The sequence below is a fragment of the Pelobates fuscus genome, chromosome 8, assembly GCF_036172605.1.
Source record: "Pelobates fuscus isolate aPelFus1 chromosome 8, aPelFus1.pri, whole genome shotgun sequence".
NCBI classification, from domain to species: domain Eukaryota; kingdom Metazoa; phylum Chordata; class Amphibia; order Anura; family Pelobatidae; genus Pelobates; species Pelobates fuscus.
In genome coordinates, this window is record NC_086324.1 from 170925138 (window position 1) to 170948577 (window position 23440).

The following is a 23440-nucleotide window of genomic DNA, read 5'->3' on the forward strand; positions in this document are numbered from 1 at the left end:
CTCTGAGAGGGGGGCCCGGCCCTCCTTGCACCATAACGACTACACAGAGCAGTAGTGGTTATTGTGCATGGATTATTTATTTAAATAATCTCCAAGTGCCCCAGTAGCCAGCAAGCCAGCCAGCCCACAGGCCAGCCAGCCAGCCCACAGGCGGGCCAGCCAGCCAGCCCACAGGCCGGCCAGCCAGCCAGCCAGCCCACAGGCTGGCCGCTGGCCAGTAGCCAGCCAGCCAGCCCACAGGCCACCAGTTAGGCTTACAGCCAGCAAGCCCGCAGCCAGCAAGCCACAGCCTGCCAGCCAGCAAGCCACAGCCAGCAAGCCAACAGCCTGCTAGCCGCAGCCAGCAAGCCCACAGCCTGCCGGCAGTAGCCAGCAAGCCCACAGCCTGCCAGCAAGCCCACAGCCTGCCAGCCGCAGCCAGTAAGCCCACAGCCTTCCAGCAAGCCCACAGACTGCCAGCCAACAACAGTAATTAAGGTAAGAGGAGCCAACTTGGCCTAGGTATCAGCGAGCTATGTTGTGTTGCTATATTGTGAATAGGAACCAGAGTGTTGGAGAGACCCCCCTCCAGGCCCCATTAGACTCTATTGTAGTCTCTAATGGGACCTGGAGGAAATTCTTTCTAACACACTCTCTAAAGGACACTGAGATAGCCTCTGCTAGAATACTCCCCCCCTCCATGGCCCATTAGCCCTCAATTGTAGTCTCTACTGGGGCCTGGAGGCGACTGTTTCCAGCAGGGACACTGAGATGGCCTCTGTTAGAAAGACCCCCTTCCAAGCCTATTAGACTCTAATAGGGCCTGGAGGGGATTCTTTCTAACACACTCTCTAAAGGACACTGAGATAGCCTCTGCTAGAAAGACCCCCCTCCATGGCCCATTAGCCCTCAATTGTAGTCTCTAATGGGGCCTTGAAGGGATTATTGCACTTTTGTTCCTTGTGTCTAAAGATTGTGTAGGGTGTGGCTGGAGGCGGTGCATGGAGGCGGGACATGGGTGGTGCTTGCTGCGGAGTATGGGTGGGGCCTGTAAGGGGGCCCTTGATTTATTTTGCCCGGGGGCCCTGAGGGTTCTCAGTCCGCCCCTGAATGTGTTTAAAGCCCACTATGACCAATGTCGTCAAATTGAAGGGAGGGAGGGACTGTCGCGTTTTTTGTGCAGTGTTAGCATCTATAAACTGTTCATAAGTCAGACGATGGTTACTGAAACGTTGGGTGTTTTTGGTGGATGCCTCTCAGTGAGAAATGATCTCTAGACAGTATTAACACTTTGGTAAAGTACTTTTTTGGTTTGTTTTTTATGTTTACATTTCCTGCTTGATTTTCCTTTGCATGTTTTCTCTATACACACTTTGTAATTACATTGTGACTGATAGATGTACAACATACTTGTGGATATGGTACTTTGATTTAGCCTTATGACTGTGGCTAATTTTCCAACCCCTGTACACCTTTATCGATCTTATGTTCACTGTACCTTTTTTCATGCCCCTGCTTATATTAAGTAGTGTCTGAATTTTAACTGAACTGAATGCTGCCTGATATCCAGGCTAGATTTTTAAAATGGAAGTCCAATGGTTCAAATCCGAGTTCAGATTCTAAAACTATGAACTATTTCCTCACTGACCGTAGCTAAAACAAATCCTCAGCAGTGTGATGTTTAGTCATGGGGTGGCTGGCAAACGTTTACTAGCCAACCACCACTTTAAATGCTAAAAAAATAAAAATAAACAAGCTATATGGAGGTGATTATTACCCCCTTTACTACATTACTACAAGGGAGGTTTCTAACCCCGCTTATGAACCCCCTGCCATGCGAGTGAGTGGCTGCTCAGTGTAACTATAAACTAGTGACTGAACAGGCATTACTCCCAGGCACTAGAAAGGCAACATTCCATGGGATGGGTCCTGTGAAATAATAATGTATGAGACCTCGCTCAAACTGTGGTGGGGGATTTATATTAAGAAACATGTCCCATCCAAGGCCAGCATATGGGGGTGTTTAAATAAATAATCAAACAGGGGTGACCTTGTTTTCACCCAGCTACCACGCCTGTATGGGACATAACTATAATACTGGGAGCAGCAGTGGCGTCTCCAGCATTCATATTTAGGGGGGGCAAATGGGGGGCCAGGGACAAAAGTAGGGGGGCAATTACAAAACGTGTGTATAATAAGAGGATAACCAACTAAGAGGATAACCCCTTGAGAACGACGGGATGACGTGACGTGAGCACGCCGCGTCTGGGGGGGCGGAGTTTCCGAAGAGAGAGGCAGCGGGAAAAGTTTGAAGCCGGCGGGGGACTGAGTGCGGTGGACGGCGTGCAGCGTGGTACGAGCGATTAGCTGCAGCTTAGTTGCGGCAGTAAATACTGGACGGCCAGCGGCACTAAGCGGCACAAGGTGGCAGACACTGAGGCGGATACTGAGCGAGAGCGAGAGCAGAGATTACTTGGAGCAAAGTGGAGAAGACAGGTGGAGAGATCAAAAAACGCCAGGCACCGGCCTAACATCAAGAACGTCAGGAAGACGAGATATGAGGTTTACTTTCTCCTTGTGGGGAATAGTACCCTCCACCTTACGCAAGTAGCAAAATAGAAAAAATATTGAGCAACAATCTGTAACAATCTGTATAGAATCTGATTAAGGGCAGACTAGAGTGGCTTGTGTCTATTTCAGGACCTTTTGCACCTTTTTTTTCTCTCATTTGTCTGTTGCTGCATTTATTACATCTGACATACTGATATATTGATACATATTGATACATTGATACATCAATACTTTTATACATTGTTTAGTGCAGTGATGGCGAACCTATGGCACGCGTGCCACAGGTGGCACGCCGGGCCCTTTCTGTGGGCACGCGGCCATAGGTTCGCCAATAATGCAGAGTAGGCACCTGCCTGCCCGAAACGGCAGGTGCCTACTCTGCTTCCGGGTTGGGAGGCAGGGGAGGGATCTGTGATGCAGCTCCCCTGTCCTCCCGCGAGCAAGCTGTGTGGAGCGTTGCCGCGCGTTACCATGGCAACGCTCCACACAGCATCGCGTGGGAGGACAGGGGAGCTGCTGCAAAGATCCCTCTCCTGCCTCCCGACCCGGAAGAATGCTTGCCACCACCGGACCACCAGGGATGGCTGTGTCCCCCCCCTTCCTTCATTAGAGGTAAGAAGGAGGAAGGGGGGGGACTGATTTAATATACTTTTTTTTATTTTTTATTTTATTACGTTAGCCCTACCCCCCCACACACAGCACCCCTACCCCCCCACACAGCACCCCTACCCCCCACACACAGAGTACCCCTACCCCCCCCACACAGAACCCCTACCCCCCCACACACAGAACCCCTACCCCCCCACACACAGCACCCCTACCCCCCCACACAGCACCCCTACCCCCCCACACACAGCGTACCCCTACCCCCCACACAGCACCCCTACCCCCCACACACACAGTACCCCTACCCCCCACACAGTACCCCTACCCCCACACAGTACCCCTACCCCCCCACACAGTACCCCTACCCCCCCACACAGTACCCCTACCCCCCAGCAGTACCACTACCCCCACACACAGTACCCCTACCCCCACACACAGTACCCCTACCCCCCCACACAGTACCCCTACCCCCCCACACAGTACCCCTACCCCCCACACAGCACCCCATACCCCCCCACAGAGTACCCCTACCTCCCCACACACACAGTACCCCTACCCCCCACACACAGTACCCCTACCCCCCCCACAGAGTACCCCTACCCCCCCACACAGTACCCCTACCCCCCACACACAGTACCCCTACCCCCCCACACAGTACCCCTACCCCCCCACACAGTACCCCTACCCCCCCACAGCAGCCCCTCTACCCCTACACACAGCACCCCTACCCCCCACACACAGCACCCCTACCCCCACACACAGCACCCCTACCCCCCACACACAGTACCCCTACCCCCACACAGCACCCCTCCACAGCACCCCTATCCCACAGCACCCCTACCCCCCCCACACAGCACCCCTCCACAGCACCCCTATCCCCCAGCATCCCTCCCCTCCCCCACACCCAGCATCCCACCCCTCCCCCACACCCAGCTTCCCTCCCCTCCCCTACACCTAGCATCGCTCCCCACCCCTACCTCCACACACAGCACCCCTACCCCCCATACACAGCACCCCTACGCCCCCACACACAGCACCCCTACCCCCCCACACACAGCACCCCTACCCCCCAAACACAGCACCCCTACCCCCCCACACACAGCACCCCTACCCCCCCACACACAGCACCCCTACCCCCCCACACACAGCACCCCTACCCCCCCACACACAGCACCCCTACCCCACACACACAGAACCCCTACCCCCCACACACAGCACCCCTACCCCCCACACACAGCTCCCCTACCCCCAACACACAGCTCCCCTACCCCCCGCACACAGCTCCCCTACCCCCCGCACACAGCTCCCCTACCCCACACACAGCTCCCCCTACCCCACACACAGCTCCCCCTACCCCACACACAGCTCCCCTACCCCACACACAGTACCCCTACCCCCCACAGCACCCCTAACCACCCACAGCACCCGTAACAACCCACAGCACCCCTACCCCCCACACACAGTACCACTACCCCCCACAGCACCCCTACCCCCCACAGCACCCCTACCCCCACACACAGTACCCCTACCCCCCACATAGCACCCCTGCCCCCCACACAGCACCCCTATCCCCCAGCATCCCTCCCCTCCCCCACACCCAGCATCCCACCCCTCCCCCACGCCCAGCATCCCACCCCTCCCCCACACCCAGCTTCCCTCCCCTCCCCCACACCCAGCTTCCCTCCCCTCCCCTACACCCAGCTTCCCTCCCCTCCCCTACACCCAGCATCGCTCCCCACCCCTACCTCCACACACAGCACCCCTACTCCCCACAGCACAGCAGCCGTACCCCCCACACAGCACAGCACCCCTGTCTCACACACACACACACACACACACACACACCACCACTCATACACACACCACCCCTCACACACACACCACCACTCATACACACACACACACCACCACTCATACACACCACCACTCATACACACACCACCACTTATACACACACCACCACTCATACACACACACACACCACCCCTCACACACACACACACACCACCCCACACACACACACACACCACCCCACACACACACACACACCACCCCACACACACACACACACACCACCCCTCACACACACACACACACACACACCACCCCTCACACACACACACCACCCTCACACACACACACACACACCCCACCCCACACACACACACACACCACCCCACACACACATACACACACACCACCCCACACACACATACACACACACCACCCCTCACACACACACACCACCCCTCTCACACACACACACACACCACCCCTCACACACACACACACCACCCCTCACACACACCACCCCTCATACACACCCCTCACACACCACCCCTCATACACACCCCTCACACACACACACAGCACCCCTCATACACACACACAGCACCCTTCATACACACACAGCACCCCTCACACACACACACAGCACACACAGCACCCCACACACAGCACACACACAGCACCCCTCAATGCCCCTTAAACTACACCCCTCAATGCAGTGTGTGTGTGTATTCAGCAGTCTGTGTGTGTGTGTGTGTGTATTCAGCAGTCTGTGTGTGTGTGTGTGTATTCAGCAGTCTGTGTGTGTGTGTGTGTGTTTGTATTCAGCAGTCTGTGTGTGTGTGTGTGTGTGTATTCAGCAGTCTCTCTGTGTGTGTGTGTATTCAGCAGTCTGTGTGTGTGTGTGTATTCAGCAGTCTGTGTGTGTGTGTACTCAGCGAACTGTATGTATGTACTCAGCAATCTGTGTGTGTACGCAGCAGTCTGTGTGTATGTACTCAGCAGTCTGTGTGTGTGTACTCAGCAGTCTGTGTGTGTGTACTCAGCAGTCTGTGTGTGTGTACTCAGCAGTCTGTGTGTGTGTACTAAGCAGTCTGTGTGTGTGTACTCAGCAGTCTGTGTGTGTGTGTATTCAGCAGTCTTGTGTGTGTATATTCAGCAGACTGTGTGTATGTATTCAGCAGTCTCTGTGTGTATGTATTGCATTTGTTGGAGATACTAATAAATATAAGCTTAATTTTATCTATTTATATCATTATTTAACATTTGTATTATTGAACTCTCTGCTGTTGTGTTCTTTTAAAACAAAAGTTGTTAATTAGTTCGGACAACAGTACGAGTTGTTTTTTCTAAACTTAAACCTCAGTATTGAGGTTTAATTGCCGTGTTGGCACTTTAAGGAAAAAAAAGTTGGCATGTATTGCGGTTTGGGCACTCGGGCTCAAAAAGGTTCGCCATCACTGGTTTAGTGGGACTGAGCACTAAAACTGAAAATTGAATTTGATACACTGAATACTGTATACCGATGACTGAATAATGGAAAATTGTATCACTGTAAAAATGTATTGTTACTAAGAGCAATACTGATACAAAGTGCATAGGAGAACTGGTTAATTGTATCTGATTGCTGATGGCTAGTAGTTGATCTGCATTACAGAGGCTCTTTGCTTGACTTGCATTATAGAGGCTCCTTGCTTCCTGCTCTCTCAAGTAGTGGTCAGCTATTAAGCCTATTAAGCATATTAGTTAGCTAATTATCGCTCTAACTGGTCTAATTGGGCTTAAACTGTGCTAATTTAACTATTGCGATATACTAGGCTGCTGGTCTAGTGCCGAATGATACCCAGAGATCTCCTGAAGCTCTCTAAAGTACAAGGAACCTGTAAAACGGGTACTTCAGTAATATTCTAGTAACATATTTGGAGATCTCTTGGAGCTCTCTAAAAATATAAGGAACCTGTAAGGAACCTGTAAAACGGGTACCTTAGTAGTACTTCAGTAATATATTTGGAGATCTCCTGAAGCTCTCCAAAGTATAAGGAACCTGTAAAAAGGTTACTTCAGTAATACTTCAGTGATACTCGGTGGGGTGTGAAATTCATAGTTTGATTCATAGCTTGAAGAAGCCTTGGTAAATAGCCCTGAGATACCCCTTGAGTATAACTGGACGATCTATTTGAGAAATAATGGGTCCTAAAAAAACCTGTCAGACAGCGACAATTGCTGTAGGTCTTAAATCTGCTATATCTAATTCATCGCCACAAAGATTATGTACAGACCGAATAGGCCAGGAACAAGACCACACTGAGAAATGGGCATCTCCATCTCCAGTCTATGAACCTTTGAGTTCACCAGTCAGTCCTACAATGTCGGAGAGTTTAACGGAAGGCGCAGACATCAGAACAATCTTGGCACAATTACCCTCTAAAGCGGATTTGATGGATATGTTTAAAAAAATGGAAGATAGTTTCTCTGAAAAATTAAAAGCAGTTACCTTAGAAATACATCATTTAGGAGATAGGGTCTGTACACTGGAAGATAATCAAGAAATAAATGAAAACCAGTGGACTGAATGCTCAAAATTCCAAAGATCACAGACTGAAGCTATCTTGTCCTTACAAAGGAAATTAGATGATATTGACAATCGGGGAAGACGAAATAATTTATGAATAAGAGGTGTACCTGAAACCATGCAGGACGAATTGGAAGATCCCACAAAGATTCTTAATCGTATTTTCAATCTGATTTTAGGAAGATCTTTGGACACTAAAATTAAGCTTGATAGAGCACATAGAGTGGGAAGACCAAGGAATCCACCACAAGAAAATCCTCGAGATTTAATCTGCTGTATCCATGACTTTTCAATAAAAGAAGAGATAGTACAGAAAGCCTGATTGATGAAGGAAATTAAATATGAGTATACTATTGCAATTTTCCAGGACCTCTCACCCTCTACCTTAATGGCACGTAAGGCTTTGAGACCGATTACTCTTCTACTAGGACAGAAACAAATAAAATACCGGTGGAACTATGCATTTGCTCTAATGGTTTTTCAACACTCCAAAACATATACGATAAAGGCTCCAGCAGACATACCAGACTTTTTACAAGCTTTGGGGCTTCCTCACATAGAGATTGAAGACTGGACAGGTCTTTCAGGTATCTCTCCACTACAAGAGATACAAAAATTTAAATGGCAAAGCAAAACAAAAAATAAAAAAATCGCCGAAACCATTAGGGAATGATGGCCTTAAAAACACCAGAAGGCCTTGCAAAAGGAGGAACACGGGATGACGTATCTTGGCTATGTAGAATAACCATGGAGGGCTCCTGGAAAATTAGCTTATAATTTTGTTCATGGGATGAACATGGGATGACGTATCATGGCTATGTAGAATAACCATTTAGGGTTCCTGGAAAATTAGCCTATAATTTTGTTCATGGGATGAACATGGGATGACGTATCATGGCTATGTAGAATAACCATTTAGGGTTCCTGGAAAATTAGCCTATAATTTTGTTCCCACCTACCTTTCTCTTCCTCTCCCCCCCCACCCCCCCTCGGGAATATGCCGATATGTCTTGTGGACACAAATGGGTCTCCCACGGGGGTGGCATCTTATCCTATATTGAAAATAGCATTTATATTATGATTATATATTTCTTTTTTTTTACTTCTGTTTTTTCTCTTTTTTCTTTTTTCTTTTCTGCCTTCTGCATAAAAATAGGAGTAGCGGTAAGTGGCTTGAGTTCAGTAATTATAGAAATGGAATTTTTATACTGCTTCTATGGTACAGATTAGTTGTATGTCATTGAACGTTAATGGTCTGAATTCCCCAAGGAAACGCTCTATCTTGGTTCAGGAGTTAGAAAGGCAAAAAAAATATATCGTATTTATTCAAGAAACTCATTATAAGAATACTTTTCAGCCTAGACTTAATGTGAATAAATTCAACCAGACTTTCTATAGCAACTTTATGAAAGGCAAGTCTAGAGGAGTGGCTATTTTTTAAAAACTCTGATTTGAATTTTGCCCAATTAGATAGTAAAATGGATCGAGGAGGTAGATATATTTTCCTAAAAGGGAAGCTTAATGACCAAATGATTACGCTAGCAAATATATATGTTCCCAACGCTAATCAGGCATCTTTCTTGAAAACATGTTTAAGGAAACTGGAAGATTTCAAGGAAGGAGTTTTGATACTTGGTGGGGATTATAATATGGTCTTGGATTATGCAGTGGATAGCTCTTCAAGTACGAGAGAAACACAAAAGAGTCAGAGGTCATTAGTCCTAGGGATTTTGCACTCCACCAATTGATTGACTGCTGGCGTATGTTCCATCAGTATGAAAGGGATTATACTTTCTATTCATCAGCTGCAGACAGTTATTCTAGGATAGATATGTTTTTTGTAAACCATAGGTATCTTCATTTGGTTAAGGAAGCAAAAATAGGAAATATTACGTGGTCTGACCATGCCCCCATTTTCCTGGATATCGAGTTGCAGGGTGTTGGGAAGGCTAATAATATATGGAGACTAAATGAGTCGCTTCTTGATGACCCAAGGGTCTCTAAGGATATATCAGAAAAGCTCTCTCAATATTTTCTAGATAACTGCACAGATGATATTAATGACTTATGGATATGGGGAGCGCATAAGAGTGTGATCAGGGGGTCTTAATCAAATGGGGTGCTAGATGTAAAAAGGAACGAGCCGAAGAAATTCAAAGGCTTGTTAAAAAACTGGATATATTGGAATCTATGCATAAGCAATCTCCAACTGAAGAAAATTTTTAATGTTTATCGGCAAATAGATCTAAGCTGAGATCATTATTGACATATGAGGCCCAAAGAGCTGTCCTGCTGACACAAAGTACAACCTACTCACATGGGGATAAAAGTGGGAAATTTTTAGCTAAAGTCTTAAAAGTAAAGTTACAAAAAACTTATATACCTAAAATGAAAGACACACAAGGTAAAATCTGTAATACTACTGAGGAAATAGCAAACACTTTTAGGAATTATTATAAAGATCTTTACAATTTAAAACCCCTTGAGAAGACCTCATATGAAAGAGAACAATATCTATCTAAAAATATCCCATTAAAAATTCCTAAAGATACATCAGCCCAACTAGAGGAACTGTTTTCTCCTCAGGAGCTTTCGGCAGTGATAAAAGCAATGCCTCTTAAAAAAAGCCCTGGGCCGGATGGTCTCTCTGCACGCTAATATAAACAATTCTATAATATTCTTGAGCCACATTTTCTAAGAACCTTTAATGGCCTATCTCCAACTATGGACATTCCGCCATCAATGTTGAGAGCAGTAATTGCTGTGATACATAAAGAAGGGAAAGATTCAGAAATATGCAGTAGTTACAGACCGATTTCTTTAATTAACGTTGATTTAAAAATATTTGCAAAACTTTTGGCAAATAGGCTTAAGCCCCTTATGCCTGGACTGATCCACCCTGATAAGGCTGGCTTTGTCTCTGGCCGTGAAGCCAGAGACAATACCACTACAATTATGAATGTAATACATGGAGCTATAATAAATAAAAGTCCTATAGCTCTGTTAACTATAGATGCAGAGAAGGCCTTTGACAGGGTGGATCGGTCCTATCTGTTATTTTAGAGGCATGGGGGCTTGGCCCGCGGTTTTGCAATTGGGCACAGACTTTGTATAGAGGCCCTTCTGCTAATGTCCGTGTTAATGGTCAACTCTCCAACTCCTTTGATATTAGTAACGGCACCCGTCAGGGTTGCCCATTGTCCCCTCTTCTTTTTGTTTTAGCATTTGAACCTTTTTTAGAAGCCATCCGAAAGAATATAGATATTAAAGGATATAAGTATACGGGAGGAGAAGTTAAAGTAACTGCTTTCGCTGATGATGTTTTACTTACGCTTACAGAACCCCGATATACATTATCTTATGTTCATGAGGAACTGGAGAAATTCTGTGGCTTATCTAACTTTAAAGTAAATCCAGATAAGTCTGAAATATTGAGAGTGGGGATAAATAGACGAATTAAAGAGGACTTACAAAAGCTTTACATATATAAGTGGACAGACATTAGTATAACATACTTAGTGAGACAATTGACGATACATCAAAAAGATCTATTCAAATTGAACTATGGGAGACTATTGAGTAAGATTGAAGAAGATTTAAAAAAATGGAATCAGGCCTCTTTCACATTGATCGGGAGAGTTAATATTTTAAAAATGATGATTTTACCTAAGATATTATATCTGTTTCAGACATTGCCGGTCTTTCTGCCGAGAGACTTTTTTAGAAAAGTGCGGTCTACATTCCTTTCATTTATTTGGAATCATAAAACTCCACGTATTGCGTATAATACATTGACATTACCTATTGAGAGAGGTGGCTTGGGCCTTCCGCATATTTAAAGATATTATGTTGCGGTATTATGCGTTCGAAATAGAGAATGGACGGCTATAGACAAGGTGAATCCATGGCATATGATAGAAAAGGATTTTATAAAGGTGAAGTTGGAGACCCTGCCTTGGCAGAATTGTAAATTAAAATTATTATCACCATCTAACCAGCCAATTATAAACCACACTATACAGACTTGGAGAAGGCTTAAAGATAGATGGGCTATCCCCGGGACTATCAGTTTTCTTCCCAATAGCATCTAATTTGGAGTTCCAGTTTGGTTCGGGTCATAAATTATTGGAAAAGTTAACAGGAGAGGTAGACCCTCTAGTAACAAGTTTAATAACAGATGAAACACCCAATAGATTAAGAGTTCCCATTATGGGACAATATGACAGCACTTATAGATAGAATGGGTATTAGGTATTTAAAGTTCTTTATAAACCAAAAAGTGCTACCATATTGGCAGACGAGAGATAGAACAGGTTTTGAGTCACTTTGTGGTCCTGGTATAGAGAAAAAGTGTTACTTGTCTAGTATATACAGTTTAATTCATAGAGGGGCTGTGGAGAAGACTGTCCCTTCATTCCAATTTAAATGGACGCAAGGTTTGAATATTCAAATGGACAGCAATGATTGGTCCTTTGTGTTCAAATTGGGGATGAAGGCTCAGGTGAGCACTTCTAGGACATTTTTTTTTTTTTTAAATTCTTTATTTTTGAGCAGACGATTTTGAGATTTACCGTATAAGCGTTTACATTTATGCATTTGATATCACATTTGCTGGTATAGTTTTACAGAGTGTCAGCGGTAAAAGTTACATTATACATTTTATATACGTTGCTTTTCCTGTATACATTTTCGTCTGTTTCGTCTGTTATTTTCTATTTTGTTGGCAAGCGGTCTCTGGCCCCGGAGGGTGTGTGACCGTTTACCTGCTTCCCGTTAGTTGCTACTGCTAGTAGATGTTGTGATTTATTCCCTCATTTGTCAGTTTATGAGTTACTAGAGCTTGCATTCAATAAAAGAAAGTTAAGAGGAAAGTAAAAGGTAAGTAGTAAGAGACAAGTACATAGATATCCGTTGTTGCTGAGGTTGCGTTTTCTTTGTGTTTTTCGAGTTTGATCCCTCACACGTCCGGTGGTGGTGCCGCTGCCACCCGTCCGGGTGATGGGGTGATAATTGGTAATAATCGTGTTTTTAGGTTTCCGCTTTTTGAGCTGTGTGGATGCTGCCCTGCTCCCCGGGTTGCTCCCTTAGGTGTCGTATTGTTCCCATAGGTCCCATACTTTTTGGAACTTAGGCATTGAGTTTCGTACCTGGGCGGTTAATTTATCCATTATATAGTTATCTCGCATTTTAGTTTTGACCAGGGATATACTCGGGAGGTCTGGACAAGACCACTTTTGCCAGGTAGTGCATATTGAGTAGCCTTTGTTCATGCCTGGGGAGGCCTTCAGTGGGTCTCGAGAGTAGGCACGCCCAAGGGTCCATTCCCAGTCGTCGTTGTAGGATTTGGGAGCTAAGTTCTACTATATTGCGCCAGTAGTTTGCTACCTCTGGGCATTCCCACCACATATGAATATATGTTCCTTTCCCCCCACATCCATGCCAGCAGTCATCTGTGGGGTTCAATCCCATGTGTTTCTGTTTTACCGGTGTCATGTACCACCTAAATAGTGTTTTATAGGATTGCTCTTGAAGTGTTATACAGATTGTGGTTTTGGTGCATGCTTCCCATATCTCCTGCCACTCCGTGCCCTCTAGTGTCTCCCCCAGGTCGGTTTCCCACTGTTTGGTATAACGCAGTGAGTCTTCTCCGTCTGGGGCCCCTATGAGATGGTTGTACATTAGCGTGATGAGTTTGGTTTGTGTTGTCTCGTTGTAGCATAGTTTTTCGTAGAAAGTTAATGGTGTTAGGGCTGCTTTCCGTACGTCGGGTTTGTGTGCAAAGTCTCTGATTTGCATGTATCTAAAGTAGTCTCTGGTATGTAAGGTGGCTTCGGTGGCTAGGTGTTCATAAGTGACCACTTGTTGGTTTATATATAGGTGGGTATATCTTTGGAGCCCTGTGGCTTCTATCCCCTTGTAGTCACCTGCCCTCATTCCCGGGGGGAAGGCCCTGTTTCTAAGGATCGGTGTCATGGGGGATAATTGGGTACTGAGGGTGTACTTCGTTTTAGTTTGGTCCCATATCCGAATGGAGTTGAGTATGGCTGGGTTCGCGGTTCTTAGCATGGCTCTTTGGGATTTGGGTGCCCATATGAAAAATTGTGGGAGGTCCTGACCTGTCATCAGCGACTCCAGGTCCACCCATCTTCGTTTTCCTGGTGGTGCGTGCCACTGTATTATCTGTGTCAGCTGTGCAGCTAGGTAGTAGGCGTATATGTTGGGCAGTCCCAGTCCCCCCCTAGGTTTCGGTCTATACATGAGGGCGCGCGCTATCCTTGGTCGTTTATTATGCCAGATGAAGGCATCTATCGCTCTTTGGATGCCTATCAGGTCCCCTCTGGTTACCGGTATCGGGAGAGCCTGAAAGAGGAACAAGATCCTCGGTAATACGTTCATTTTTATAGAGTTTACTCTTCCCATCCATGAGATGGGTCTGTCTGTCCACTGTTCTAGTTCCTTAAGGAGAGTTCGGAACAGAGGTGTATAGTTGCGGGTAAACAATGAGGAGGTGTTTGCTGTCAGTCGTATCCCTAGATACATGAATTCGTCAGTGGCTATCTTGAAGTGATACATGTCGTGTATGCGGGCTACGTCCGTGGGTTCTAAGTGGAAGGGCATGGCCACGGATTTGGAGTAGTTTATTTTGTACCCCGCAATCGTCCCAAAGCGCTCCAGTACTTGTGTGAGGTGTCGGAGAGACTGCATGGGTTCCTGAAGCGTTATCATGACATCGTCAGCATAGGCTGATACTGTGAATGGTGTGTCTCTTATTACGATGCCCTGTATGTTTGGGTGCTGTCTAATGGCTTGTAATAGTGGTTCTAAGGTTAGAGCAAAGAGTAATGGGGACAGTGGGCAACCCTGTCTGGTGCCGTTCCCTAGCGTGAAGGGTCTCTTGCGGGCCCCTGAGATGAGTATTTGCGCTTTTAAGTCTGTGTATAGTGCTTGTATTGCTGTGACAAAGGCCTCTGGGAACCCTTGGAATTGGAGTAGTTCAAATAAATAAGGCCATAGCACTCTGTCAAACGCCTTCTCCGCATCTAAAGAGAGTGCCAGAGAAGGCGCCTTGGAAGCCCCCATGTGCCAGATCGTGCTAACTCCCCTGCGTGTGTTTTCATATAGTTGGCGACCTGGCATAAAGCCCACCTGGTCCGGGTGGATCAGGCGCGGGAGCAGGGGGGTCAGTCTGGATGCCAAAATTTTAGCGAATATTTTAAGGTCGGTGTTGATTAATGAGATGGGCCTGTAGCTCGGGGCCAGTGTCTCGTCCTTCCCTGGTTTTGGCAGAAGGACAACGTTTGCCATTGCCATGTCGCCATCAGGTGTCCCTCCCTGCAGAAAGTGGTTGCTAAGGGTTGTGAGGGGTGGGGCCAATACGTCTTTGAATTGTTTGTAGTAACTAATGTCATAGCCGTCTGGTCCTGGTGCTTTGTTGCCTTTTAGGGATGCTATTGCTGCCTCAACCTCCATCTGTGTGATTGGTGCCTGCAGGTCATCGGCTTCGGCTCCGCTCACCCTTGGAATAGTGAGTTCGGAGAGGAAGCGGCGCACGTTTGCCATATATGTCGTGTTGGTGGTCTTGAGTTGGGGGGAGTGGTTGTAAAGGTCGGAGAAGTAGGATGTAAACACTGCGTTTATAGTTTCAGGAGTTTTGACTAGTGTGTTTGTTGTTGTGCGTATTTTTGTTATGGTCTCGGGCGGAGGACTCTTGCTAGGAGTGTATCTGTCTTATTGGCCTTTTCATAGAAAAGTCGTTTTGACCATAGAATGGACCGTGAGACCGTCTCCAGAGTGATGTCCCTGATTGAGTGTCTGATGTCATTGAGTTCCCTGAGGAGTGGGTCTGTTGGGTTTGTTTTGTGTTGTTGCTCCTTTTTGCGTAGAGCAGATTGTAAGTCAAGTAGCTGTTTCGTTTTGGCCCTCTTTTTCTGTGTGGCCAGTTTTATGAAGTGTCCACGTATTACTGTTTTATGTGCTGCCCATACCGTGGTGGGGCTAACCTCGGGGGTTGTGTTTATGTCAAAGTATTCTGTGATGGCGTGTTGGATGGTTGTTCGTGTTGTGTCATCCCTTAAGAGGCTATTGTTGAGCCTCCACGACCAGTTGGATTTGTAGCACAGATTGCTGAGTGTGAGTGTGATGTCTGCGTGATCTGACCATGTGATGTTGTTAATTTCCGTGTGGATTGTTTTGGCCATCCCTGCTCCGTTGAGAAATATGTTGTCTATTCTGGAGTAGGTGTTGTGTGGTGCTGAATAGAACGTGTAGTCTGTTGTGGTTGGGTGTTGCAGCCGCCAGGCGTCAAGGAGGCCTGTGTGTGTCAGGAATGTGTGTAATTGCTTGTCTTGGCTCCCTCTGCCCTGTGATCTGACGGTGCCTGGTTTCGTGCTTCTGTCAGCTACTGGGCTGGGTACAGCATTGAAGTCGCCCCCTACCAGGAGGACCCCTCCCCCTGTTCCCGCCACCAGCATTTCCAGGCTCGCCCAGAACTGTTGGTCTGGCTCGTTGGGAGCATAAACATTAATGATGTGTATTTTAGTGGTGTAGAGTGTGCCCCCTATGTATATAAATCTCCCCTCTGGGTCAGCTTGAATGGTGGAAATGTTTAGGGGACAGTTTTTATGTTGGAGAATTGCTACTCCTGCCCGTTTCCGTAGTGCTCGTGCTTCGTGAACTGTCGTGTAGTTTCTGTCCGTCAACCTAGTGGTCGCCGACCTGGGGAGGTGTGTCTCCTGTATTAGTGCTATGTCAATTTTTTTGGCTTTCAAGTCCCTCACCAGCAATCTGCGCTTGTTGGGGGAGTTAAGGCCTTTGACATTTAACGATAGTACCTTAAGGGCCATTTGGAGATGTATTCAGGGCATTGAGTGTGGCGGGGTCCCCCTTCCTCCGGGAACCGTGGGCTGAGGTGTGCGCTGAGTTGCTTACGGGGCTCCTCCTCGGGGCGCAGGCAGCATCCAGGCAGCGAGAGCGGATGAAGAATCAGTACTTGTCTTAAAGAATAGAGTAGGAAAAAGAAAAATAACTTGAGTAAGAAAGAACATTTGCATCATATATTCACATAAACAATTAACATAAACATTTGTTAACCATCTGGTCTTAACCTGTGCCAGATGAGAATGGGGGTGTTCACCCCCTCCGAGTGGCGTAGAAAAAGTCACCTCTCGGAGTCGGTGATTGCCCCGCGTTAATCCACTGTGGTGTGAGTCACAACCATCTTCGTGTTGTCGCCCCTGGGGCCTGTGGGACCTCCCCTGTGAGTGTTTGCTCTAACTTTCATACCCTCCTGGGTTAGTCTATATAGGGTGTGGTTAAGGTTTACTGGATTGTTGTGTGTCTTGCTGTATGCCCTCCCGTTCTCCCTCCATCATTGTTTCTCATCAGTGCATTAGGAAAACATTCCTGCCCTGTGTGTTAGGCACATTAATGGAATGGCGGAGTAAGGTGTAGTTGGGAGTGTTTCAGCATGTCTAGGAGTGTCCCCCTACCTGTGTGCAATCTTTGCCTGAGAGTCACCCCCCCCCTCCCCCCTCCCTCTTGTGCTCGGGTGACCATCCCGGCTCCTTAGTAGTGAAATGCATTAAAGGTGTAATATAGTAAGTCGTGATGACATGGGATTTGAACTGTCTCAGTGCATCACTCCCAGTGCAAGCAGCACCCTTGCGTTAAGCCCATTCAGGCTGTGTTCGTGGTCTGCAGTGCTGTTGGTGTCAGTGCCGCTGTGCAGCATGCAGTGAGGTCGTCTGCTCTCTCCTTCCTCTCTCTCCCCCTTGTTTTACTGAAGACAGTTTCATGCATAGGTTTTAAACAAATTGAGGAGAGGGTTGTCGGGGGTTTAAGGGGTGTGTGAGTCCTGGTGTCTGCTCTCAGAAGAACTTAACCGTCCAGAGCGCCAAAATTGCTGCAATAAGTCTTGTGAGCGCTCTTTTGGAGTTGCGCCTGGCTGTTTGCGGGTCTCAGTCCTCTCGGTCCGCTTGTGCTGTGATCGTGTACCACTCTCTCGGGAGGGGTGTAAGGGCCGGTCGGGTAGGCCCAGGTAGGGCGAAGTCTTGCGGTGGCGTGATTCCTAGGTCCCTGAGGAACTTGTGTGGGTCTCCTCCCGGTGTGTAGGCAAGTGTTCTTCCAGCTGTGAAGACCACTATTTTGAATGGGTGTCCCCAGGTGAAGCGGATTTCATGTTGCCGCAATATATCTGTCAGCGGCCTCCATTCTCTCCTTCTTTGCAAAGTGCTCGGGGCCAGATCTTGGTATAATGCGATGGATTTGCCTTTGTATGTGAGTTCATGTTGCCGATTATACCGCAGTAGGGCCTCTTTGGTTGAGAAGTGATGGAAGCATATAATGATGTCTCGTGGCACATCTGTGTTCGAGCGTCGGGCCCGCAGGGCTCTGTGCGCCCGGTCCATAGTCCATTGGGTCTTAGGGATTTCTGGTAGGAGGTTGCTGAAATATGCCTCCATGATTGGTGCCAGGGGGCCCTCTTGTGTTGCTTCTGGCCATCCTCTGACTCGGAGGTTATTCCGCCTCGTGCGGTTTGATAAATCCTCCACTTGCATTTCCAGGTCGCTGATGTAAAGGTTTAGGGACGTGGAGTGCTGTATCACTGTGTTATGGCCTTGCACTATGGTTTCCACGCGCTGCTCCAGTACAGCGGTGCGGGCGCCTAGGGCCTGAATCTCGGCCTTGATATCTCGGGCGCTACGGGTGATCTCTCCCGCCAGATAGGTTCTCACCTCCGCAAGCTGTTTCGAGATTTGTGCGGCGGTATCCTCACTCTGTTCGGGCTGTCCCCTATCCGTGTTGGAGGATGGGGAGTGGGAGCCTCGTGTGCCTGCCCGGCGGCCATCTTGTGCGGCCTGTGTGGATCTGGAGGCCGCGAACATGTCGGCCACTGTGGGAGAGGATTCTTGCGGTCCCCCCTGTTTTTTCTTGCGTGGGGTGGCTCTGGGACCTTTGTGGGGCATGTGAGTACCTTTTAGCGGTTGCGATGCTGTTTGCCGGTGCTGGATTTAGTGTGGATTCGCGGGAGCTCCCTTGTTAGGCTGCCATCTTCGTCGGCTGCCAGGCCACGCCCCGGAAATTTTTTTTTTTTAAAGAGTTAATAGATGGTATAATACCCCGGACTGACTTGGAAAATATGGAGCACTGGCTTCTGATGGCTGTTGGAGATGTGGCGAGAGGGGGGCGAATATGGAACACATATGGTGGGAGTGCAAAATTATTGGGAGCTATTGGATACAGGTATTGAGTGTCATTTATAAAAAAATTCCAACGCTGAACCAGCTGTCCCCATTCAAGATTTTGTTGGGTTGGCCAGCTTCCTTCAAGGAGAATCACAAACAGATATTGTTGAGCTATCTATTGAATGAGGCAAATGCTATGATCCCGTTGTTTTGGCTTAAATCTAGTGTTCCGACTAAAGAACAATGGATTTCTAGAGTGGAAACTTTGAGGGAACTCGAAGAAGTTCATTGGGCCACTCAGGGGAAGAGAGACCATTACTATAAGATATGGGATATATGGCAAATGCATTGGGTAGAAACACCATAGTAAGATAACACCATAGCAAGAATATTTCAAGACATACTGAAGATAAGCTAGTAGTCCACTAATGTTAGAAGTAACGGCAGAATCTCTCTCTTTTTTTTTTCTTTTCCTGTTTTCTTTTCGTTCTTTCTTTTCTTTCCTTTTTTTGTTCTTTTTCTGTCCTCCTTTTTTTTTCTTTTTTACTTGGATTAGCTTAAGCATATGATGATATGGGATGTATGATAATGTTATTTGGCTATGACATAAGCGATCCCAATATCTGATGTTAAGGGAAAAGAGAAAAAAAAAAAGGAGGAGTGAGCGCACATGTGTATGGGGGTGGCGTAGTAACTTGTGAAGTCACCTCCCTGAAATGCATTTTTGCATGTTGGGTTGTCTGTAATACATACATTTTACATGAAATATATACATTATAGCTGTGATAATAATATTTTCATTCATTTGGTGGGATTTTATTTATAATATTGTGGGATTTAATTTATAGTAATTGGTTTGAGTTAATTAATGTTACAGTGGACCTGTCTGACAGGCTCACTGTAAGAAACATTTTTTTAATTATAATCTATAAAATGTATTATGGATATAATTGGTCGCATGGTCACTCACACAGTCTTCAGTAAGCGCACAATGTCACTTACACACTCTAGCACACACTCTTGCTGAAGTATACACTAACACACACTTATTAAGTATATACACAATGTCACTGACACTCTCACTAACACTCACTATTATTAAGTAGACACACAATGTCATACACTCTCACTAACACACACTGTTAAGTATACATACAATGTCACTGACACTATTAATTACACACACAATGTCAAACACACACACTATTAAGTATACACCCACAATGTTACACCTCTCACTAACACACACTCTTACTGAACTATACACACACACAATGTCACTCACACCAGTTTAGTCACACTTTATACACACACAAACATACACAAAATCAGCCCCCTTGGGCTCCATGTGGGTCTGCTTGTGATGTAGAGGAGGATCCATTCTGTACTTACTGCTGGCTGGGCTCCCTCCATGTTACTGAGAGCCCAGCCCCTGAGCAGATGGATCCTACAGGCAGGGGAATCCCCCTGCCTGTAAACACGGAGAGACACTGGAGTGAGGAGGGAGCAGGAAGCAGGCTGTGCTCTCTGTGCACTGCTCTCCTGCTCCCCCAGCAGAAACAAAGGGGAGACTTCCTGGAGGCTGGAGAATGGTTCCTACTCCACAGCACTAGAAGTCTCCCCTTCAGCCTGCTTCCTGCTCCCTCCCCCCTCCAGTGTCTCTCTGTGTTTACAGGTAGGGGGATTCCCCTGCCTGCAGTATCCATCTGCTCAGGGGCTGGGCTCTCAGTAACATCGAGGGAGCCCAGCGAGCAGTAACTTTACTTTCAATTGGGGGGGGCACAAAGGGGGACACAGCCTGATCTAGGGGGGGAGCATGGCCCCCTCTGGCCCCCCCTAGTGACACCACTGCCGTTACGAGGGCGTCGTTATTCCAAACCACTTCAGATGCTAGAGTGCGGAATTCGATAGTATAATCCGCTACAGATCTGTTACCCTGTCGAACCCTAAGCAGAGCTTTGCCAGCAGAGGCAACCCTACCGGGTTGATCAAACGTGCGTTTGAAAACTGTCAAAAAATCTGCAAAGGACATAGGGGACGTATTTTCCCACATGGGGTTGGCCCATGCTAAAGCTCTCCCAGACAGGTGGTTTATCAAAAAGGCAATTTTGGATCTGTCAGTGGGAATGGAATGTGGATTCATCACCAAATGGATATCAATTTGGTTGAGGAAACCACGACACAATGCTGGGTCACCGCTGTAGCGCTGTGGCGGCGTCATATGAACTACATGAGCAGGAACGGGTACCGGAGTGGGAATGGGTTCGGGCACAGCAGCAGCAGCCTCCTGAACGGCAGGTTGCAAGTGTGCAGTACGAGCCAGTATGGTTTGTAAAGCTTGAGCAAACTGATCCATACGGTGGTCTAAACCATCCATTCAAGCCTCCTGATTAACTAGGAGCTGTGGAATGTCAGCAGGTTCCATTATGGCCCTGTTGTAATGTCACGATTCCGGGAACCAAACACGCTAACACACACACAGAAAAGGTGCAGTACCGGACCTTAGAGTGGCCGGGCTAAGCACACAAAGAATAGTCAGGAGACAAGCCGAGTAAAGGGAACCAGAAGACAGAATAACGAGAAACAAGCCGAGGTCAAAGGGTAGGAGAAAGTCACAAAGTCAGATAAACAAGCCAGAGAGTACGTAACCAGAAACACAAGTTCAGTAGCAATACTAGCAAGCAAAGACCACAACAGGGCAGAGAGGAACAGGAAAGGTAAGTATTTAAATCCATAGGTTAATTCTGATTGGATAATTTCCACTCAGAATTAACAATCACACAGATATCTAGACCTCCCACTGTGATTGAGGCACCGCGCCTTTAACACTGGGTCAGGTGGCGTTTATTAAAATGGGCGGTCTCCCAGCGTGCAGCGTCATGCATGCTGCCGCTGGGGGACGTAGAGGAAGACGCGTTCGGCATCCGTGGCTGGGAGGATGCCGCCCGCCGAGCGCACTCCAGGAAGGGGACGGCTGGAGGGTGAGTGCCGCGAGCGGACTGCAGCCTCCCGTCGCAGCCGCCCGCGGGATCCTGACACCTAGAACACACAACCCCTGGCTGCATATACCAACCCACTTCCTCCACCATCTTCTTCCATTCCTGCCTCCCTTCTTGAGGCAATAATTTCCCAATAAAAAAAAAAAAATGTAATAACTGAAAATATCAAAAACCTTGCTCCAGTTTAACCCTGTTCAGGTTATTCACTAACCTGAAAATTCAAGCTGAAATCAAAGTAAATTTCAAATACAAGCTGATTTAAAAAAAAAAAAATAACAATACATAAATAAGGAGACCAAAATAGATAAGAAAAATAAACAAAAGCAAAGCTAACTACCCAGTTACAAAATTCAGAGGACCAATTATATATTAAAAGTCAGCGTGTAACTGTTATCCTTACAGCAGTTTCTCAACTGTGTCACAAAAGGGCTTGAGTGTGCTCTCCCATATTACCAATGTGTCATCAATGTTCCTCTGTCAAGCTTTAGCATATGTCTGAAAAACAACTTAATTCCATGCTCAAATTCTTGATGCAATTAAGGAGCACATCATTAGAGTCAATGTGGCCCCTTCACATGCCAGTGTTCATGTGACATCAGATGCAGAAAGTATAATTGACATTTTAATAATTACTCAGATTACTCACTTTCTGGGAAGTGTCCTGAAAGGTTCTGTAACTTTGGAAACCTGGGTATCATGTTCTCCAGGTGTTTGAGGAATTTCTCGCAGGCCGGTTCTCCTTTCTCAAGTATGAGGTTCAACATGTTCTCTATTCTTTCTACCGGGCTTTCAGCTGCCTTCAGGTTAATGTATTCTTCTAGAGATATCAGATACAGAGAGAGTTCATCCAACAGACCATCTGCATTCACTTCGAAAACCTCTATTAATTTCCATTTCAGTGATTTAATAGTCCCAGATGCCCCCGCGGCAGGATCCATTCTTTATGGATTTCACTGTCTGAGAAAAAAGCATAGTTTTTTCAATGATTACAGTGAATTGAAGAAAAACAAATTTCTAGGTTTAGGCTAAAATACCTGATTTGAAAAGACAAAAAAAAGTCCATAAGAAGGACTTTTGAGGTGTGTGTAAGGATCCCTAGTTAGGGGGTAACCCTTTAGATGACATAAAGATGAATACAGAAATGTCCAAAGTGACACTAGGTCCAAATGGGCAAAAGAGGATCCTGACTGAATATATATAAAATTAATGTACGACTTTATTGGAAACAACAAACAATTCCGAACATCAAAAGCAAAAAACCTTAAGAAGCCAACTAAGTGGCTAAGTAGTAAAGAAAGGGGGAGAGTATATGAGTTAGGACGATATGGGAGTAAAATATATTAGAAAGGGATTGGAATGCTGTGCTATGTTGTATACACTGCTGAAAAAATCCATCTATATAGGAACCACAATATGGTCAAAAAGAGATACTGAAATAAATACAAAGTATCTTAATTGGTTACATTTGAGGAAACGTTATGTGGGATAGATGCCTGTAGAGTGAAGAGCAGAGTTCTGCTAACTGAATAAAGATACAGTATGTAAGGTGTTAACCAGATAGGGACTAATATATTGACATTATACTAGACTTTCTAATGTGAGTCAGGCTACTAAGCTAACACACAACTATACACTTGTACGTTACTAAGATAGTGAGTAGAAAATGCTTGATCGAGACTATTTCATTGCTATAACGGTCTCACAAGAAAAGCTGCTGCTTATAGGCAATCAACCAATATGAA

The 23440-nt window shown here is 46.5% G+C and overlaps 1 protein-coding gene across 1 annotated transcript in view; it reads right to left on the bottom strand.

The window, feature by feature from the left end:
- Positions 1–22636, bottom strand: part of LOC134572015 (up-regulator of cell proliferation-like) — a 29492-nt gene extending 6856 nt beyond the window's left edge. The window contains exon 1 of the mRNA XM_063430780.1: positions 22345–22636. Coding sequence (XP_063286850.1) covers positions 22345–22636 — 292 coding nt within the window. The remainder of the gene's footprint in view (positions 1–22344) is intronic.
- Positions 22637–23440: the final 804 nt, after the last annotated feature.